The sequence below is a fragment of the Pocillopora damicornis genome, chromosome 6, assembly GCF_964200805.1.
Source record: "Pocillopora damicornis chromosome 6, jaPocDami1.2, whole genome shotgun sequence".
In the NCBI taxonomy this organism is placed as follows: domain Eukaryota; kingdom Metazoa; phylum Cnidaria; class Anthozoa; order Scleractinia; family Pocilloporidae; genus Pocillopora; species Pocillopora damicornis.
This window is the reverse complement of record NC_142675.1, coordinates 20,416,387-20,436,610: the sequence shown is the minus strand read 5'-3', so window position 1 is coordinate 20,436,610 and position 20,224 is coordinate 20,416,387. Positions and strand designations below refer to the sequence as shown.

The following is a 20,224-nucleotide window of genomic DNA, read 5'->3' as shown; positions in this document are numbered from 1 at the left end:
TTATTATATTTATTATTTATTATTATATTTTTAAAATATGTGCATCAAGAGCCTCTTTATTCTTATTATAAATGGATATCGTATTTTCCCTTCACATGAACGTCAAGGGTTGTTATGGTTACCCATATTTAGCAAGAGAACATTTGCTTTGCTATCTCACATCTTAGCCAATCAGATCACAGCTCGAAGGCATGCCAGGTTGTTCGATAAAAAACCTATTAAAATCGAACGTACTGATCAAAAAGGTTAATCAATACATGACTGATCCTTGTTGACATTGTCAGAGTCAATGATATAAATAATAAATGAATTTCAGTCGGAATGAATATTAGATCTAAGGCAGAAATCATAGGCGTACCTTCATATTTCAGTAAAATACTCTGAGTTACAATGAACAGTTCAAAAGATGCAGTGGTGTTTAATAACACAACAAAAAACCCTTTACAAGATGAAGGAATTTCTGTGCAAGAGTTTTCGAGAAATTACGTGACCGTCATACGTTATATAAATCTTTTTTTCTGCTGTACAGCGGTGCTTGGAAACTCGAGCATTCTACTGACCATTTGGAAGACATCATCGTTGCATTCAGTGTCGAATATTTTATTATCAAGTCTCGCTGTATCAGACCTAAGTATTGGTTTGGTTGTCCAACCTATTTTTGTAGCTCATTTGGAAAACTTAGCAACGACTGATGGTTTACTCTACTTCAATATTTTGGGCAGCGTGTCTTGTACAGTGTCTTTCTATTCCGTTACAGCAATAGCCGTGGACCGTTTGCTTGCCGTTCAACTGCATTTGAGATATGAAGCAGAAGTTACACCGTTTCGCGCCACTGTGGTAGTAATTATCATTTGGATTTACGCAGCTCTTTTTTCAGTTTTTTGGTTATTGAATTTCTACTTGGTTTTCAAAATGATCAGTATTGTTACTATGTGCATTCTAATTGGAAATTTTGCTGTTCATTTGAAAATCTACCTGATTGTTCTACGCCATCAAAGGCAAATTCAGCGACAGCTGCAATTACAGCAGCAAGCTGCGAACAACGAAAACATATTGCGCGTAAAAAGATTTGTGAGATCTGCTGTGAACATATTTCTCCTGTATATCTTATTTTTGAGCTGTTATATGCCTTTTGCAGTTTACCATCAACTGATTTTTGTCAACAGAGGATATGCCGCGTCAAATGTTTATGTCACAACAATGACATTGGTTTTTCTCAACTCGTCGCTAAATCCGTTATTTTACAGTTGGCGAGATAGCGAAATAAGGACAGCCTTAAAACAATTTTATGGGCGATTTTTTTAGCCCTGAAGCGTTTATGATCTGATTAGAGACCCTCCCCTCTTGATGTTGCGTATATCTTTGTTATAAGTAAAGCGAATTGAAAGTTATATCGAGGTGTAAACCCCCACCAAGAAACTCGCCCTATTGCATCACCTCAGGCTAGTGTTCAATTAATTCAAATGTTGAGGAGAAGCTGCATGCTAATAACATTTCTAACTCTATGGTTTTGTGATACATCACAGATTACATGGTAAAGCAGTTTTAATATATTTTATTGCAAGCTCAAAACCTGCAGGAAGTTTTGAATGATTACGGAGTCGTCATATAATCATCATACTAGTTTGGCAAAGTCTTTTACGAAATGTCCCGGAAAGGAAATCTATTTATCACCGATACTTCATTATGCATAAAGTTCTTGGATTTTTTTTTCCTTTAACATGGATTTTTTAATCTCGACAAAAGTTTCATTTGCCTACCGGTCGCCGTTCGTGCCAAAGAAACGTCTTCGCTCAAGCTTTCTACAGATTACGAGATCACTCCTATTGCGTGTTGAGATGGCAAACAGACAATAGTCTCTCCGTGTGGATGGTGGGGAGAGACAGATCAATAAACTTATAATAGGGGAGTTGAAACTTTGAGTTCAAGAAACAAAGAAAATGTTTTTAACTGAAGTCTAAAAGCCTTAGAGATATTTAAAGACAACTGAGAAATTGATGTCAGACAAGTAGTTAAAAAGCCCATAGGTCTGATGGGGGGGGGGGGGGGGTCTATACTCCCGCTGGACTCGCTTTGCTGGGGGGGGGAGGGTAAATATAAACTATCACCTGTATGTAAAAATCTGGTGGAGGGCCGATTACGTAGGCGGAGAAATGGGTTGTTTTCGCTGTTGAGTTCCACTGACGGCGTGGCAAACAATTTCATTGACGTGGATAAAATCTTACTTATCTATAACTTTTTTTTAGAGTTAACGACTCTTAAATCGATCAAATGATAGAGTATGGGTATAAATGACCATATACTTTAATACAACTGTAATAGCCTAAAGAGAAAAACAACAGAGCAACGATTCGAAGCTCTAAAATCTCCCGACTGAAAAAGCCCTTCATGTAAATAGGGCAAGAGCGGTTTTTAAATATCTTATTTAAATATGTTAACTTCTCTTGTATGGTAATATACCTTTGCCTTAAACTGCGCTGAAAAAGTGTATTTACACAGGTATCTATTTTTTTGTTGTTGTTGTAAGTCATGTTTATCGAATTGATCCCCTTACAACACCATTCGAGGTCGCTTTCCTATGTCATTTCGTATATATTATTAGGACCGAAGCCTAAACACGACTTGCAGGCCTATTTTTGACTCTTGCTTCTACGCTTTGGTTATGTTAAATATGTTCAATATGTTCTAGTCTAAGCTTCAGTCGCCCTGGGGTATATTCAGATCAAAAAGAAGCTTAGAACTCTTGTGGATTCTCTAACACTTCCGAGCTATGAGATCGTTGAAAATAATGGCGCTGACTTTCTTCGCTGAGAATCAATTGCAACCTTCGATTCCCCTGTTTGATTCTTTGAGGGAATTCCATGTTTTCTGAAACTTGCCGTTATCTTTTCATAAGTTCTTATTAATCTTTGACCATTTTTCGTTATGGTGCACTTTCAATCTTTGCCATCACAGTTAGCGTGTTATTTCCTCTTGCATCATGTAAGATGTCACGGCCGCTTCGCGTGACGGATTCACGCAAGTTATCACCGAATTTTAGCTCCGTGAATTGAAATTTATCACGCAAGTTGTCACAGTACGTTGATGGTGGAGCTGACTCCGCATGAATGTCTGACATTCTAAGCCCGTCATTTCTTAGTTCCGGAAGGTTAGGACTTGGTTTGCACTCCATCAACTCATTTAGAACTATAGACGGTACAGAATTGCGCCGTCTCCTTTCACGACGCTTCACTCCAGATTCCTCTTGGGTTTCCTGTGACATTGCGCACCCCATCAGCTCCAGGGCAACCTTTCTATAGCGTACGTTTCTGTAGAAGTAAAGTGCAGGATCTAGAAGGGAGTTTAGTTGAAGGATCAATTCAGCCCATCGGTTTGCCGAAATTGTTCGGAAAGAGTACGTCGATGACGCGAAGAAAAAGACAATAATAGAGGGAACACCAGAAATCAAAATGGGAACTGTTAGCAAAAGCATTGTGTATGAAATTTTATTTTCGGCTGCCGCACGGACTGAAACATTTTCTCAAGTGTGACGCCTTCGGAGCCGTTTTTGTATTTGGACATTAATCCTAAGATAACAGTACCCAATAACCAAAAAGCCGATTATCCATAAGATAATTAGGATGAAAACAAGAATTTGCACGACGCTGTAGGGAACACCCGCGCCTACTAATGTGGCAAATATAGCAGCTGTCGATAAAGCTGTTATCCAGGGAAATGCCACGTAGTTCTTAATTCGTACCTTTGAAACCACAACTTTATATTCCGCATATTTTACCACTGCTGCATACCTCTCCTTTGCAATCAGAATCAAATGACAAAATGATACGTTGAAGGTTGAATAAAGTACAAAGCCGGCAATGCGATCGATCGCACAGATTTTTTCCTCAGACACAGTTCCATGAAGGATCAGTGCATCAAGGAAGATTGTCAATGGCAGAGAAACCGTGCCCACTATGAGATCAACGCACGCCAAACTAGCAAGTAAAATGTTGGAGTTTGTTTGTAATTTCTTGAATTTCTTGACCGTCACGATTACTAATGCATTCAAAACAATGATAATTGGACAGGCAATGGTTGTTACCGCAATTGAAAGCTGCAGAGAAAGTGTTTGCTTTAGGTCCCAGATGAACAGTGGATTGTTCGGGCAACTGACGAACACTGACCTGGAGGAATTCGCAAGAGATTCTTGGTTGTTGCCGCTCACATTCATGTCGATCAACACCAAATGTTGACGATCGTGCACTTTTTAACGTTGAATGATCTGTGGTTGTTGACGAATGGTCAAAAAATTAATGTTTTCTTGCTTAAGTATTAACTCTTTTTCAAGGAGGTAATTTCCGTTTTAAAAACAAACAGATTTTGATTGGAAACTTTTTCCGCAAAAAGAAAATGAAAAACACCAACGATGAGAAAATGAAAAACACCAACGATGATGAAAATGAAAATGAAAAACACTAAAGATGAGAACTATCCAGCTGGTTGACTCTTAAGTCTTACACATTTTCTTTCACTCTCTTAAGCCACGAATCGGTAAATTTAACTGCGAGTAAAAAGGAAAACAGGATATAGCGTAAAACAAATATTTAAGGGTGATTGAGAAATTGTTTTTTAAGTAACGATACAAAAATGCTACAATAAATTGTAGCAGCAACCTTGAAATTACCATAAAGATTTTTTTCCTTATCACCTTTATTAAAAACATGTTAAAAACATTTGTTATGGCAAACAATACCCACTAATTGACTCCAACTCGACTTCAACTCGAATCCGGCCTTTGACCGGATTTTCCCCTCAATAAAGGATTAGAGAAAAGGAGAAAGAAAGAAAGAAGGTAGCGAGGTTTATTAAGATAAGCAAATAATCAATCTCTCTTGGAAGATGATTTTTAAACGTCGAGGTCAGTCGTAAACTACGAGCAGTCCTTTTCGGCGAGGTCCGTAAAGCGTGTGAAAGAAAAAGTCAGTGAAAAAAAAAATGATGTTAGCGCATTGCCTGGGAGTGAGGTGCACTGAAATTATTAACCCTTTACACCCTAACATCAGTAAGCACTTTCTCCATACTGTTCTCTGTTTAATTCCTAAGGAGCTGACAAGGAGAATTTGTTTGACAATCAAGAGCTTTTTTGGTTGGTGATCATTTCCTTTATTCTCGTGACCTTAATGTTTGATTCAGGGGTGATATTGTAAGGAGAAATTAGAAGCAGGTCACTCTTCAGGTTTAAAGGGTTAATAATGGTGATTGAACTGGGGTGGAGGGCAGTTTGGTTTGAAATCATACGAGTGATTTCAACATTGAATGAGTGCGCAGCGTAAGTTTAATTTCAAATCGCAAGTATGATCTCAGACCGCAATTGCACGGTACGCGTACGAAGTTCAGTTACCACTTTATTACTTCCATTTAGAAATCGCAAAATTCAGTCGCTCAAATACAGGATTTTTGGAGTGTAGAAATAGTTTAATGATTTAGTACTGAGCTGGTTGATAAAAAATGCAATGTTGTTTTTTATTTTTCCCTAACGTAAATGGTTTTTCTCTAAAAGCCTGGAAATCAGATTGGTTTCTGTGTGATGGTGAAGGTTTCTCATTTGCTGGGAAAAATTGTGAATTAGAGCAAAAAAAGATGCAATTCGGGAATAATCTGCAACAATAAGAGCTTACCAGATTGCAAGAATCACTGGTTATTTCAAAATGGATGTAATAATGTTTCCTAATTGAACTGAAAACTATTCAATTTTTTAATGCATTCAAGTGTGTCAAATATTTTATAATTGGGTGGAAAAAAATTAATAACAATCTGCCTCCAGCTGAGAGAGAATTTTTTTCGAACTGGAATAATTTTCTGGCATTGAAGACTACAATTGTTTTTTGGTTCCAAGAAATTTCTGATGGAAGTACTTTTCAAGCATTAAAATATGTTTAAATTTTTCTTCCTAAAGAAATTCTTCGTCGCTTGAACGAAACAGCTGGTGAATAGAATGTAATTACCTTTTTTGGGAGGAGTCTGGGAATGAGTATGTGAAAAAGAGGACATGTTGAAAAAAAAAAGAACGTATGCTGGTTAATTCTGCGCCGGACAAGTCTCGCGGCGAAGCCCTTTAATCAAAATTTGAACCACAGATTATTCTTCCTAAGAACCTGCTCATTTTTTAGAGGGCAGAAATAAAATATTAAGTGTATTTTACAAAATAAGACATCTTCTAGTCAGCATTTCCACGAACTGACTAGTGTAACTGATTTCTCGATGTGATCCTGCATCAGCGTGCGAATATCAAAATCTGAAAGCACGTGGAAAGTTTGGAGTTTTACTCGTGGTCGAGAACAACGATAAGCATTTCGAGTTGATCAACCAATTGTTTTAACATTTTAAACACGGTATTTAAGTATTTTAAAGAGAAATTTCTTCTGCTACACTTCAATGCCAACACATAATTCATCAGCTTGCATAACGTTAAACTGTAACACGCTTATGCAGTTGACTGTCAATACACGATCTAATTGTGTCATTAAGAACACGCTCGAATACGAGTGGTACGTTTTCTAAATTCGCAGTCGCTGAGGTTCCACTCCTCTCCTTTCAAGGACATTTACAGTATCTGTGTTTCCTTTTGCCCATTAACCTTTAAATTACAATTAGTTCGAAACCATGACGTGATCGTTACATATCTTTTTTGAATAAAACTGTTCTGGAAAATCTACAGGTCAAGAAAATTGAATGTGAAGGTGATATCGTTCCCTGATCCACAATCCTCTTGGTTTGCAAACCGTAAAGCTCTGGTCAAACCCGTTACTTTCAATTTGCGCAAAATCTAGTTTCTCATTGCATTTCTGTTTTTGTTTGATTTACCAGCTAATCGAAGTTGAGGAGAAGTTCTGGATTTGACCAGAGTCTCCTTCACCCGTTCCACTGGACAAAGGTTACGAAGGCTCTAGAAGCGAGTTTGGGGCAGAGACAATTCTAGGGCATTGGCGTCTTGACACGTTTACTATATCTGTGCGTGAGAGGACTACGCAGCTTGGGTTCTCTCTTCTTGTAATGTTCGTTGAAATCCAGTCTAAAGCTAAGGAACCTCAAGCTGACATCTTGGTGACTAGTGAGCATCATAAGAAACTGTTGAACCATATCCTGGAAGAAAAGAATATTACAATCAGTGTTAATATCTTAGATAGGCGCATTCCGCACAAAGGAATTTTCAATTGAGAGTTGGAAGTAATCCGGGATTGGTTTGTTTTTGCTTTACTTCGCTCTGTGATTGGTCCTGAAAAAATCGTGCCACTCTCTCCACCAATCAGAAGCAAAATCAAAACCGCTTTCCCACGCCCCAAGCAGTTTGTTTGTTTTCACTCTGAGCTCTCATTGGTTAATGTTGGTGTACACTTTTGCCCTGATTTTGGTCGCTGGGATGACTCTGGTTTTAGTTTTTCGACACCCAATTGACTACTGCTCTATTGGCCAATCAGAACGAAGGAGAATTCTACCAGGAGCCAATCAGAACCAAAAGTGAAAAAAAAAAACTGTCTAGAGCGCATGCTTACCTTTCTCTGCACCAATCACAGGGCGAAGGAATGCAAAATTATTGCAGTACCGTATCGCTTTTGACACTTGTCTTAAAATTGCTCTGGAGGAAGTGAACTATCATTATGGATTAAAAAAGACTGGCAGTTTCAAATAGGCGCTAATCTATATTTTCACAGTAATCGTAACCTCACCTGGTAAGACTTAGACAGAACTTTTAGTTGAGCTCGAGTATCTGGAATAATGTTATCTACAAACTTCACTGATCGCTTCCTCTCCTCTTCTTCGTCCCACTCCGTCAAACCCCACTCTCCCTGTTCGAAGGAAAATCAAACATACGCTTTGGAAACTCTACCTGTATAACTGAGTAAAACTTATATCATTAAGCTATCCTTCATCAATCCCTTAACCTTTAACTCCCAAAAGTGATTGACATGAACCTTCTCCCTATGATACCATACATTATTCAGCAAACAGGTGATGAGAATTTTAAAATTTATCACGTAAAGGCTACTATCTTGATCTAGCACCAGGTTCGCATAACTAATTTGCGAGGAAATGTGTAGCAGCTAGAGAGGAGAATTAACAATCTGATCTTGGGAGTTAAAGGGTTAACCGTTTAATCCCTAAGATACTAAGATTTTATTTCTACTCACACTACCGCCCCCGAAACAAACGTTCAGGCCAAAAGAATAAGGGAACTGATCACCAACTAAAAAAGCTCTCGATTGTTTAACAAATTCTCTTTGTCAGTAACATAGGAATAGTAGAGAACAGTACGGAGAATATCCATCCTGTAAAGGGGGGGGGGGTGGTGATGGTAAAGGAATAAACCGTCCTCACATCAATTCTTTTATGGCCAAGGTCTGATTACTAATTCTTCTTTCTCAGTTTCGCTATTTAACGTTTCCTTGCAAATTTATTGAGAGGTATTTCATGATTATTTTATCTGACTTTTTCAAGACAGCAGCCTCTTGTCGATTAACTGATCCATAATTAATTTTCAGGATTCGTTTTTAGTGAATCAATCATCGATGTTGTCATAGAACTTAACATATTAATTTCTTCAGGAAGTTTGGCAGTTAAGGGAAACAAAGCACGATCTGACCTCATCGGTTCGCAGTTCCACAGCTTTTTCCAATCTCTGCCGTGACTGTAGTTCAGCGGTTGCAGCAGAAAAGAAAGACTCTTGAGCATTCTGGAACTGGATGATTAAATCAAAGATTGTCCGCAGTTGGGTCAACATCGGCTGTAGAGAAATGAAAGGTGATACACCTTGAGCACATCGAATGAAAACGATGAAAATAGTTCAAAATAGTAAAATTCTCAAGATGAAGAAAGGTGTTGACATTTTAACAAATAGATTTTCTGTTCTGCAATAGAGGACAGATGACTTCAAAAACCAATCACAACTTGGGCGCCGTGTTTTCCCGCGCTTTTGACAGCTTGGTCGGTTTGATCAGTTCTCATTGGTTCTTGAAGGTATTTTCCTTTCTCCTGATTGGCTGTTGTGGTTGGTTTTACAACACTCAACCGAAAAGTGCTCTATATAATCCATGAAGAACTTAATAACTTACTCTTGACTCGGCGTCTAAAAGGCAGCGGTTGAGAACCTGGTCCAGAAATGTTTCATGTGCAGCAATAATATGATCCAAATCACTGGCTTCTGCTACTTGTTTCTTCAGGTCTGCCCAGCAACATTCCAAAACCTGAATACAATAGACAAGAAAGATGTCATACTTCAGTCTTTGTCCCTAAATGTACAGTAGGTAAAAGGTTGGCCAGACGGTAGAGGGAAACACATCGCTAACGCGCTGGATTCCGGTGCTACACCTAACCGGGTCATTGTGTTGTGTTCTTGGGCGAGACACTTTAATCTCTCATTGCTCCCTCGCCTCCCAGGTCACCGGCGAACCGTCAACGAAGCCAAACAAAATTCTGAGAGTGAGGGTAACTCTGAGAAGGACTGGCTTCCAATCCAGGGAGGGGAAAGGTAGAAATTCTCCTGGCCGTCTCATGACTTGAGTAACGCGGACCCCTCGCTGGACTTCTGACTTAACCCAACTAGCTAATCGGTTAGGTGAAGGGGAGAAGCAATTGGACGAGGAAAGAGGGAGAGGGATAACAGTGCGCCATATTTGTGTACCTCAAATGTGATATAATACTGCATCTGATGAATAAAATGAATCATCTCTGTCCCCATCATGTGGCACATGTGAAGAATGGGGGATACTTCTGTTGGTCAAAATAAAAATAGTCAAGTGTGTTGAAGAAATACAGACAACACATTATAAATTTTGTGAAAGGCAATAATAATAATATCAAAGCGCAAAAACAGAACGGTAAATAAACAGGATATCTGTACTTGAATAAGCTTTGAGATCGAAAAGTCTCAAGTTTTACTTTTACCTACGTTTGTCCCCTATATATATTTCTATGAATTTTTCAATTTTCTTTCGCTAATTTTGCCAGACAGCGGTTGTTTTGACATTTTTAACTTTGAAACTTTGCGCAGGAAATTGTCGAACAGCCGGTCAGAATAGACCCCCTCGCGCATGCCCGACGTTTGACAGCTGTGTTGAAAAGAGTTCTAAACAAACTTCTGAGAAACCAAAGAAGTTTCTTCAGGTCCTAATAGTGTTTCTTATGGAAGCAACTTTGCATTGAATAGTTACTGTATCGAAGAAACAAATTACCTGGCAATGATTTTAACATCTTGCGATTTGTCATCTGTTGTTTCCACATTTCAGTCAAACAGTATTCCATTCTCTTTGCTCTCCACAGAAAATTGAAGATCCTTAGATAGTGGATCATACACTCTGGCGTGAAAACCTGAAATAACATAGCGCTAAATGTCACGTACTCTTAACTTGCTGCGAAAAACAAACAAAAAAAAACGAAAACAAAACAAAGACAAAAACAGAAACAGAAACAAACAAAAACAAAAACGTAAGCGAAAACAATAATAAAAACAAAACAAAATTATTGATAAACACAAATCATCATACACACGGAGCAGGTCAGAAGACAAATTATCATTTAAATTAAACGTCTACATTAGTTCGAATGCAGGGAATATATGGGAGTTTCTTCCCAATTGTAGGTCGCTTGCATTTTTCCCGTGCTTTAGGCACTTTGGTTGTTTTTCCTTTGAGTTCTCATTGGCTTTTCAAAGAATTTTCCTTCGTTCGAATTTACCATTGTGATTACTTTGGTTTTGGTTTTACGACCCTCAATCAAAAAGTGCTCCATGATGATGAATTGTTACTGCAAGATAACAAAGGGGGTGGGGAACTTTTTAACAGCGCAGTTTACTTACAGTACTGATTGGCCCATCAACATGATAATCCAGACTAAATACATCCCAGCCAGTGTCTCCAGGAGACACCTGAAAATTAAGAAAAAAGGAGAAGAAAATGAGCCTGAAGGGAAGCATTTGAACAGTCAAGCCAAGCAAGAAATGGATCAATATCAGTATCTGAGCACCTACAACCCTACCCGCTCCCCCAGGCCAACAACAGTCAACTGATAACAAGTTAAGGTTGGTTTAGGGAAGGGGAAGATGGGCATTTTCTCAGGTACGGATATTGATTCCTGGGAATAATGGATGCGTGAATGCACAAACAAATGGATAGGCAGTGATGAAATTAAAAAAAAAAAAACTTAAACACGAGGATTACAGTTTTTCCCAACAATTGCGAATCAGGTGTAAGATTTGTCCTAAATCTTAAGATCATGTTTTGAGGATTGGCATGCTCACATGTACAAATTTAACCACAGAAAAATTTACACTCAAAGATTTAAACGAAACAATCTACCTAATAGCTGAGTAGATACAAAAACTAAATGATCTGGAATCTACATCAAAAGGTCTCAGCTAGGCCCTAGACATGTTGTGATCTTCAGAAAGACAATTCACTATCAAGAAGCCTCTATCTGACCAGGAGTTTGAATAACCCTGTAATTTTTGGGTGCCTTACCTCAAGCAGTCGACAGTCCAGGCGTTCAATAATCTCAGGGTCTGCATACTGTGCATTGGTAGCTCTGATGGCAGTCTCCAGCACACCTGTCAAATTGTGCATGTAAAGTGTACTGGCTGCCTTGGCTAAGTCAGACCTATAGGGAGACAAATATAATCAACGTTTCATCGAACAATTTTGAGAGTAAATCAAAATAAACCAACTACAAATAATTATAAAACAATATCATGTGCAAAAAGCTTACTCAAGAAGATCCATAAGATGCCTGATAAAGTCTCCTTGTCCCAGAAGAAGATAAAGTCGAAGGGCCTATGTTGTGCATCAGAGTAAAACAAAGATAATTGTATCCCAACAGGTAACCCTTTTGTTTCATTAACATTAAACTTACTAACATTTGATTTGATAATTAACCCCCTGATTGATATGTGAATGGCGTAATTGCTAAGTAAGTTGATCTTCAGGGAATGACACCTTCCCATTAAAGTGTTCTGAAACTATTTTTTTTTCTGCTTGATCTGCTGACCTGTTTTGCTGACCTGCTACATAAACTGGAATAGTTTTGATTGGATAGCACTGGTTAGAAATATGTTTTGTGACCAGTTGGATTTTGAGAATTGCAATTACATTTTTCCTGCATGCAATTTCAAGAATCGCTCACTATTAGATCTCTAATGAGTCGTGTATTATTAATTTTATCATAGATCCAAAAATTTAAGACTATATGATTCCATGTCCAGTCAATACTTCCGAGAACCACTTTTTCCTGGACCACCTTTCATTACAGCTCCCATTGATTAGTTGTTAAAGTATTTCTCACCCTTAAATGATCAAGGAACTTGTACTTGGAAAAGAAAATCTCCAGCAGTCTTTTGCTTGTTACCCTGTAGGCTGTGTCCACTGTTTCCTCAAGGGCCGTTCCTCCAAACTCTTCATCAGCTGTTAATTGGGCTGTAGCTAAAAAAGAAATGCAAAACACTGTCAAATTGAGAAAACTGAGTAACCTCATCACTTGGTTCAGCCACATTTAACAACTTACTGGCATTTTTTTTTCTGTTCAACATGGAGCCCAAAGAAGTGTTCGAAATGGAAAAGACCTACATTTACAAGTCCTCATTTGCTACTAAAATAAAAAAAATTAAAACTTTATAGCCAAATTGTAACTGAAGTTTAAAGCAAGCTTGAGAGCAATCTTCTTCTTTGGATGCCAAGTCTTTGGCATAGTCATCCTGGATCACCACAAATGACAAATTTCTAGAAACTTCAGAAGGATGTTGTAATACATATCGATAAACTTAAGAATGCCCCAGCAGATCAGAATGCTTACAGAGGTAGAGAGGATTTGAATATGTACCTGATGCTTCTTGTGACCTGCCATACTCTAGAGCTTTCTCATCTTCTCCGCTGATTGGGCTTCGATCTTGACAAACACATCGGATGAAGTTGATAGACTTTCCAATGTTTAGAATCTTAGGATAAATGAAATGATATTTCCTTAACTCATCACAATTACTTGATATTCTTGAACAATTCATGGCTTAATGGAGTGCTTCCTTTTTTGCGTATAGCCTCAGTGCCCCACTGCCATCATGGGGTGCTAGGATACAGTATGTTGTTACCAGATTTTCATGGCTTCAATCCAAGTTAACACTTTTGTGACTTTAAACTTCTAAACTTTAGTAACATTTGCTAGTTCATGACATCTATGCGAATTTAATTGTATGTCTATCATTTGCATTGAAACATACCTTTGTTCCAAGTTCCATTGAAATAAATGAGGGCAACATTGGTTTTCTGATACTGTACTTCTCATACCACAGACGGTCATCTTTAGTGTCGTAGTCCACAGCAACAAAGAACTAGAAAATGTGAATGGAGGGCTTTAACCTCTTAGCTCCCATAAGTGATTAACCTGTATCTTCTCCCTGTAATATCCACTCAATAGCCAACAAACAGGTAATGAGAATAATCAAACTTATCAGGTAAAAGTTTTTATCTTGATCTAACACCAAATTCTTGTTACTAACTTGCAAGGAAATGTGTATCAGCTAGAGGGGAGAATTAATGATCAGATCCTGGGAGTTCAAGGGTTAAGAAATCATAGCAGATAATATTATTTAACTGTTTTTAACAATTGCATGGCTAAGTGGAGGTTAGGTGCCTAAGACATCCAGGGGATTCCACTGTTAGCAGCCAGCTCTTAGATGGAAACTGCTCCTGTGGCTAGCAAATCCTTGCAGCCCAGCAATGAGCCCCCACATAGGAAAGGGAAACAGGCACCCATCACACTGAATAAACAGTGGAATGAGGGAGGGAAGGGAAGGGGACTACTGCTGGACAATGAGCTTTTACTCTAGGGCGTGAAATTGCACCTAATACAGGTGCCAATATGACTAAATTTTTCACTTTGGCAAACAAATCCTGAAAATTAGCCGCCAAATTGGCAACTAGAATACTTCATCATAACCTTGCCTAGAGATATAGTGAATTAATAAGATTTGCAAAGATAAATCTGTGGCAAACTTCCTTGTTAAGTTTGTTTTTCAAAACAAGTTTAGTCCTAGTGAGATGCAAATACTAATAACTAACCCTGCTTGCTTGAGCAGTAGCTTGGTCTGTACTCTTACAACCTTGAGCCAATTTTGCCCTGTACAGCCCTTAGGCTCTGCTAGTAAATGCATGTAGTTGATATAAATTATTGCCTGCTACATGTAGTTACTAAAGAGTACTTACTTCATTATACAAATCATCTAGTTCACCCTCATAAATCCACCTGTCAAGAATAAGACGGATTGGACGGGCCACCTGAAAAAGAGAAAGATTTATTATCTTTTGAAACTTTCTATGTCATGCTTCAAATCTAAAGGTTTGAGTTTAACAACTGTGTGTTATGCCTCGGTCAATCCTCACACATGGTACTTTCAGCAACCATGATTTGGTTTGATTTGATTTGTGGAAATAAGATTTTCATGGATGAAGAAGTAACTAAGGTAAAATGGGTGTATTAAATTAAATTCTTTTAGAAAGAAATTGTATATGAGCAGGTATTTTATACATGAATTCTTCTTGTATTCCGATTGTCTGGGTGAGGGAAGTCTTGAGAAGGACTGTTGTCAGTAGTGGTGACTGACATTTCAATAACTTGAGCAGGAGTCACCATCAGATTCAAGCAAAGAGTAGTCAGTCAAGTGTTATAAGTCCAGCTTGTGTTAACTGATTGATCAGTTTAACTGTGATATAATTAGGTATGAGACTCAATTAGTGTAAGCTGATCATGATTGGTTGGTTTGGATCTATTGGTAAAGTGAGGTCATATTGTTGGTTTCCTTTGTAAAGTAAATGGAGCAAAATTTGCTCCAATAATAATTCGCTTGTATGGAGACAACTGTTGAAAGAAAGTCTTTTCTAAGTTGGTGAACCAGCTTTCAAAAGTCACCTGTGTGATCAGATAACTTTGGAGTGGGTAGTTACTTTTTAACCCTTTAACTCCCATGAGTGACCAAGACAGAATTTCTCCTTACAATATCAATACAATATGAAGCAGAAAAGTGATGAGAATAAAGAAAAATATTAATTAGGGGATTATTAGTCGATCCAATACCAAATTCTTGAAACTAACATTGCAAGAACCATACAGTAGACAGTAAGGAAAATTACTAGTGAGATCTTGGGAGTTAAAGGGTTAATTACATGCAAAATTAAACTAAAATTTTCATAGAAAACATTAACAAAGTTGCTCCTTACGCTAAATAATCTACAGCTGTACCAAGAAGGCTAAATTCACCGTACATGCATACATACCAAATTAAGGGTGTGTCTGACAAGTGACTTGACAAAGGGATCACCATGTTGCATGTTAGAGTGTAGTGCTGATAATAAGGCTCCACCTTTCTTGCCTGTGAATAGAATTCAGTACTTAACCTTTTGACTAGAATCTAGTTCTCTATACAACATTACCCCTTGATAACACAGAAGAATATCAGTTTTATACTTTGTGACATCCCTTGAACTGTGATCACTAGTCTTAAAATAAGTTTTAATATTGATATGTGAACAAGAAACAGTCCTTAGGGACTTGCTGACTGCTTCCTACAGGTGACAACATTTTTGGTCTACAAAGAATTTCTATGCAATTTTTCCAATAATGTTCATCCCTACAAAAAAAAAAAGTTTTGGCTCTAAACTCTTACCTTTACAAGCATCAACTAATGCAGCAAGAGTCCTCAGCCTCATCAGAGGGTCATATGTCCACACCATCAGTCGGCGAAGGGTCAAACTTCCACTAGCACCTTCTCCCACAAACCCTGCATCACCGACCTGATGCTGCCCTTCAAGAACAGCCAGCAATCTGTAGTATTCTGTGAGTTCCTGCTGCAGTGCTGCACAGAAGCTCTGACCAACCAACCCCATAGCTTTGTCACCTGCATGAGCATCTAAATACTTGCGAATCTTGCGGAAGAGCCAGCCAAGCTCAGCTAGCTTGTTAACAAGATCCCTAACAGCTTTGGGAACTCCAAGTTTAGAATCAATGCGGTATGCATCATTAGTTTGGTCAAGCTTGATCACTTTTCCTTCAATTCCTTGAAAGATGTAGATTATCTCTCGAAGAAGGGCAGCTTCAGATACTTCATGTGATGCTGAATATAAAAAATATTTTTTTCCATTTAAGGGTGATCAAGTACAAAAAATATTGAAACAAAAGCAATATTAAGGGGTTCAAGACTGTTTCCCTCTTAGCTCTTTAACTCTTAAGAGTGACTAGCATCTAATTTCTCCAAACAATATCACTACTGTTAAGGTTTGATTCAGCACTTATATTGAGTGAACTAATAAAACAACTGTTTTTCATTTGTTGCACTGATATTGATTCCATACCAAGAAAGAGTAGAACTTACTATTGTGGGTATCATTCCCGTAACTCATGAATTGCAACACACTGCCAGTTCCAGGTGTAAAACCTGGTTGTCCATTGATGGACACCTTATTCTGTGTCACACTGAGTGACTGCACCACAAGGCTTGCCAAGCGAGAACCATCGTTTTCCTGATGTGTTCTTTTGTCATCTGCAAAATGCACTGAGGGAGTTGGTCCAAGGTTTGGAGCAAATGATGATGGCGTAGGGGTAGGACCAGATGACCTTGATGGAATGCTACTGATGCCGCTGCTGCTGCTGCTAGTAGCATGAGTCAGGGACAAAACACCAGGAGTATGTCTGGAAGCAGCAAGTGATGGATGTGCCGACACAGCAGGGGTGGATGTCTGGTAGGTTGGAAGCCCTTGACCAAAGAAAGATGGTACTCCTGCAGACTACAAAGAATCACTCTCACTAACGCTACACACAGTCATACAATGTTGCAACATCAAACCTGATCTACCAGCATAACAACTTAAAAGAGAAAATAAACTGAAATACTGTGATTTAGGTCTCTAGTTCTGCTTGGCCAAGATGTTCTCAAGGGTTACCTCCTTGAAAATGAACACTGAAGCTTGACATTGCTTCTTGTTTGCTTATAGAAGACTTTCTCTATGGTGTCCTTCTCAAGCTTTCACTAATGAAGTAGAGTCCATATGATCTTATAAGGATTACACTAAATTAACAAGGCTTGCTCACATTTCTTGGTAAGGAAGCACTGTGAAAATAACATGTCCAAATCAAGCAGGCAAGGACCACCAGACTTTTAACATTTTAACTCCCATAAGAGACCAAGACGTAATTTTTTCTTACAATATCGATTAATTATCAAGCAGACAACTGATGAGGAAAGTGGAAAATATCAACTAAGGGATCATCATTTGATCCAACAACAAACCTCAGAACAAACTTTATAAGAAATATATGACAAACAGTAAGAAAGAATTTCATTAAGATATTGGCAGCAAAAGGGTTAAGTCTCTACAAATGATTAATCTACTTAATAATGTACATGAAAAAATTTTGCACTTCTGATTGACTGAAAATGAGTGCATTTTCATGTAACACAAGTGTAAAGTTATAAGACCAGTGCACATTACAAACAGTGTGCACATGCTTTCAAAATTTCATCTGTCTTGACTTTTCTGCAATGTTTTTACATGCACATTATTTACAAGTAATGACATGATTTCTCCTGCAATTTCATTTAATAATAAGACTACAAACTGCTCTTACCCTAAAGGCTCGTGCAATTTTGTTATCTTTAGAAAATTCACTCCTGCTTATTAACACCAAATTTCCCTCGAAATCATGTTATTACCTATACTTACAAGATAAGTTACTCCTTTTTACCTGACCATGTGACTGATCAATAGAGGAATTTTCACTGACACTCAGTAAGAAGTAAAGGATGGCCCATCTGTTTTGAAGAACAGGCTGAAAACAATAATAAAACAGCAAGTGGTATGAAATAAGGATGAGTCAATACCTGTTTATTTAATTAACACTTTAAGATACTATGACATCATAGGTTGATGTGTCAGTCACATGGTCTGCTTAATCAAATACAAGGTCATCTTGCATTGTACATGGTCATTGTTGTTCAGTACTCTTTGCTTCGATCAACCACAACAAATAAATTATTTCAATCAATATAAACCCCTATAAAAACTGGTAAGTTATTTGTGGGTGACTGCTCAGTGCCTTTCACCATGACCAGAAGAATACAGGCCACATGCAATGTTGCAGGCTTTGTCACTTCTCCCTAATATCAACATTGGTATTGGTATTGTTTAATCCCCAGTTTGAACCCAAGAGTGACAGTTAATGGTAATGAAGGGGTAATTTAGTAATTTAACATAAATTGGCCAACATAATGAGTTTCAAAGCTGTTGTTTCAAGCATTTCAACTCTTCACTGTGCCCAATTTAAGAACACAGCACCACAGTTTAAAAACTTACCCCCTTTATTCAGTTTGCAATGAAGTCTTATTGCCTAGGTAAGAGTAGTTTGGAAAACAATAATTATTGACAGGAACAGAGACTAATGTTTCAACAACCTGAGAGAAAGTCACTTTCAGAGTCAACTAGGGAGTTGTTTGTCATTTGAGTGTCGTAAGTCGGGTTCATGAAGACTTTTTGGTCAAGAAAAGAACACGTATTCTTACCTGGGAGGCAAGTTTGCGGCATAACTCTGAGAAAATAGCAATGTCAACTTCTCTTTTCTCTTTGAGCACTAAAGTTCCATGAAAAAAAATAAAAAAAAAATGAAAGGGCAATCAATAAGTAAAACATACAAGAGAAAATCTAGATGACCTTTGTTAATCTTCTCTCAAAAAAATTGTCCTACAGAATTAAAATTGTAACATCATTTGGGTTAACAAAGAAGAGATATGATCATAAATACTCTTACATTTTCTTTTTATCCTTTCCACAACACGAAACTCATCAGTGGCTATACTTGGGGTGAAACGGCTGAAACAAGGTTGCAAGATAAAAAAAAAATTCAGTTACTCTTAGATATTTTCAAGAACAACAAAAAAACACAATTCCATCTATCAATCCCAAAAATCAATCTCCGTTTAAGTTCTTGTGCCCCAGTCGAGTTCTGAGTACAAAAAAACTGACGTGCCTGATTTTGTCAAATTGGATGAGAAGGCAGTATGTCTACTCACCCTGAAAACTGTACAAACTACCCTGAATTACGCGTACCTTGCGGCCTTATCTTTAGAAATCTTCTCTTATTGCCTTGGTACTAGTGAATTTGAAATGAGCATTTCTCTACGAACTGCAAACTTTTCAGTAACGTAGTCTAATGACAGGTCATTCTCCAGGTTTGAGAGAGCCGTGTTCCACTTTTCCCAACCACATTTCTACTTCCGTATATAAATTTTTGTTTTATCTTTGCAAAAAGTAACTGATCACAGAACAAAGGTCGGTTGCTGATATTGACGATGAACAAATCGAGAGATGTTAATTTGCAAAAGTTTGTACAACTAGGGAAGAGTTATTTTTCTTTTCTTTTTCAGGGATCTTCGGTTATCCTTCAAAAAATACCATGCCAAGCATTACCTACCTTCCCACAACTCTAAGAGCGTATTGAAAGTGCTCGGACACCGCGGCCGATTTGGCTGCATTGGAAAGAAATATTGATATCACAAATGACATGACACTAGTCTCATTTCGAACGATCGAAAAACTGTATTGATTTCTCAACTGTACCTATTGAATCACTGTCGTCTCCCAGAAGCCGACAGCATAGCTTGTGTAGAAGAGCTGCTGGGGTCTTTGAATTGTCTATGGATGATTCTACCATTTCAAGACAAGGTTGAGCCCAGATATAGCTCTTTCACAGAAGTTTGTCGGCCATCTTGAAAACAGCCCGCCAAACTAGGGTGCGCGACGCACAGTGTGCAGATATTCACCACTGACCATATTACAAACAGCATTGCAGATTAGTTGCTCAGGGGAATATTTCTCAAAGTAAATGAATCATGCATGTTTTCATAAAAAGAAATCGCACGTCTCTCTTCTCTAAAGTGAAAGTCACAACCTATGAAAAAATGGTGTACAGTCAAACATTTTAAGTATTGCCTTTTGAGAACTCAGTGCCCAGTTTCAAACCACAAAGGACTTGAAATAATACCTCTTTACGCATGTCGATCAGGGCATTAATTGGGGCTGGCATCCATTCCAACGGCTCCCGAACAAGACCATCTCCGTAGTCGAGACTCACCTGTAACTGGCACGACTAAGAGAAGCATTTGATATTGTAAGTTCCTAAAATGATAGTTGGGTCCGCTGTGTAAATTTTGTATTTTTTG

General features: G+C 38.0%; 2 protein-coding genes and 1 long non-coding RNA gene across 3 annotated transcripts; 2 read left to right on the top strand and 1 right to left on the bottom strand.

Annotated features, from left to right (window-relative positions):
• The first annotated feature begins 267 nt into the window (after positions 1-267).
• On the top strand, positions 268-1,444 carry LOC113675328 (melanocortin receptor 5-like). Its single transcript, XM_027191889.2, has one exon. It carries the CDS (start codon positions 391-393, stop codon positions 1,303-1,305), a length of 915 nt encoding a protein of 304 aa, XP_027047690.2. The 5' UTR covers positions 268-390; the 3' UTR covers positions 1,306-1,444.
• Positions 1,445-6,051: 4,607 nt separating this feature from the next.
• On the bottom strand, positions 6,052-19,813 carry LOC113675315 (gamma-tubulin complex component 3 homolog). The gene is made up of 21 exons (XM_027191876.2): positions 19,623-19,813; positions 19,477-19,531; positions 18,814-18,875; positions 18,569-18,636; positions 17,755-17,838; positions 16,385-16,796; positions 15,680-16,126; positions 15,291-15,385; positions 14,223-14,294; positions 13,238-13,348; positions 12,844-12,958; positions 12,310-12,446; positions 11,737-11,801; positions 11,493-11,628; positions 10,832-10,900; positions 10,209-10,344; positions 9,659-9,747; positions 9,090-9,221; positions 8,621-8,761; positions 7,707-7,826; positions 6,052-7,122 (listed from the first exon to the last, which is right to left on the bottom strand). The coding sequence occupies exons 1-21, from the start codon at positions 19,714-19,716 to the stop codon at positions 6,955-6,957; spliced, it is 2,808 nt and encodes a 935-aa protein (XP_027047677.2). The 5' UTR covers positions 19,717-19,813; the 3' UTR covers positions 6,052-6,954.
• Positions 8,640-9,714, top strand: LOC149044360 (uncharacterized). The gene is made up of 2 exons (XR_016187582.1): positions 8,640-8,778; positions 9,198-9,714. It is a non-coding gene; the product is annotated as an uncharacterized LOC149044360 (long non-coding RNA).
• Positions 19,814-20,224: the final 411 nt, after the last annotated feature.

Coding starts and splice junctions, on each gene's coding strand:
- LOC113675328 (XM_027191889.2), top strand. CDS start 391: ATGAACAGTTCAAAAGATGCAGTGGTGTTTAATAACACAACAAAAAAC.
- LOC113675315 (XM_027191876.2), bottom strand. CDS start 19,716: ATGGTAGAATCATCCATAGACAATTCAAAGACCCCAGCAGCTCTTCTA. Junction 18,876..19,476: donor GCTCTTAGAGTTGTGGGAAG/GTAGGTAATGCT, acceptor ACCTTGTTTCAG/CCGTTTCACCCCAAGTATAG. Junction 9,748..10,208: donor GATGTTAAAATCATTGCCAG/GTAATTTGTTTC, acceptor TTTGACCAACAG/AAGTATCCCCCATTCTTCAC.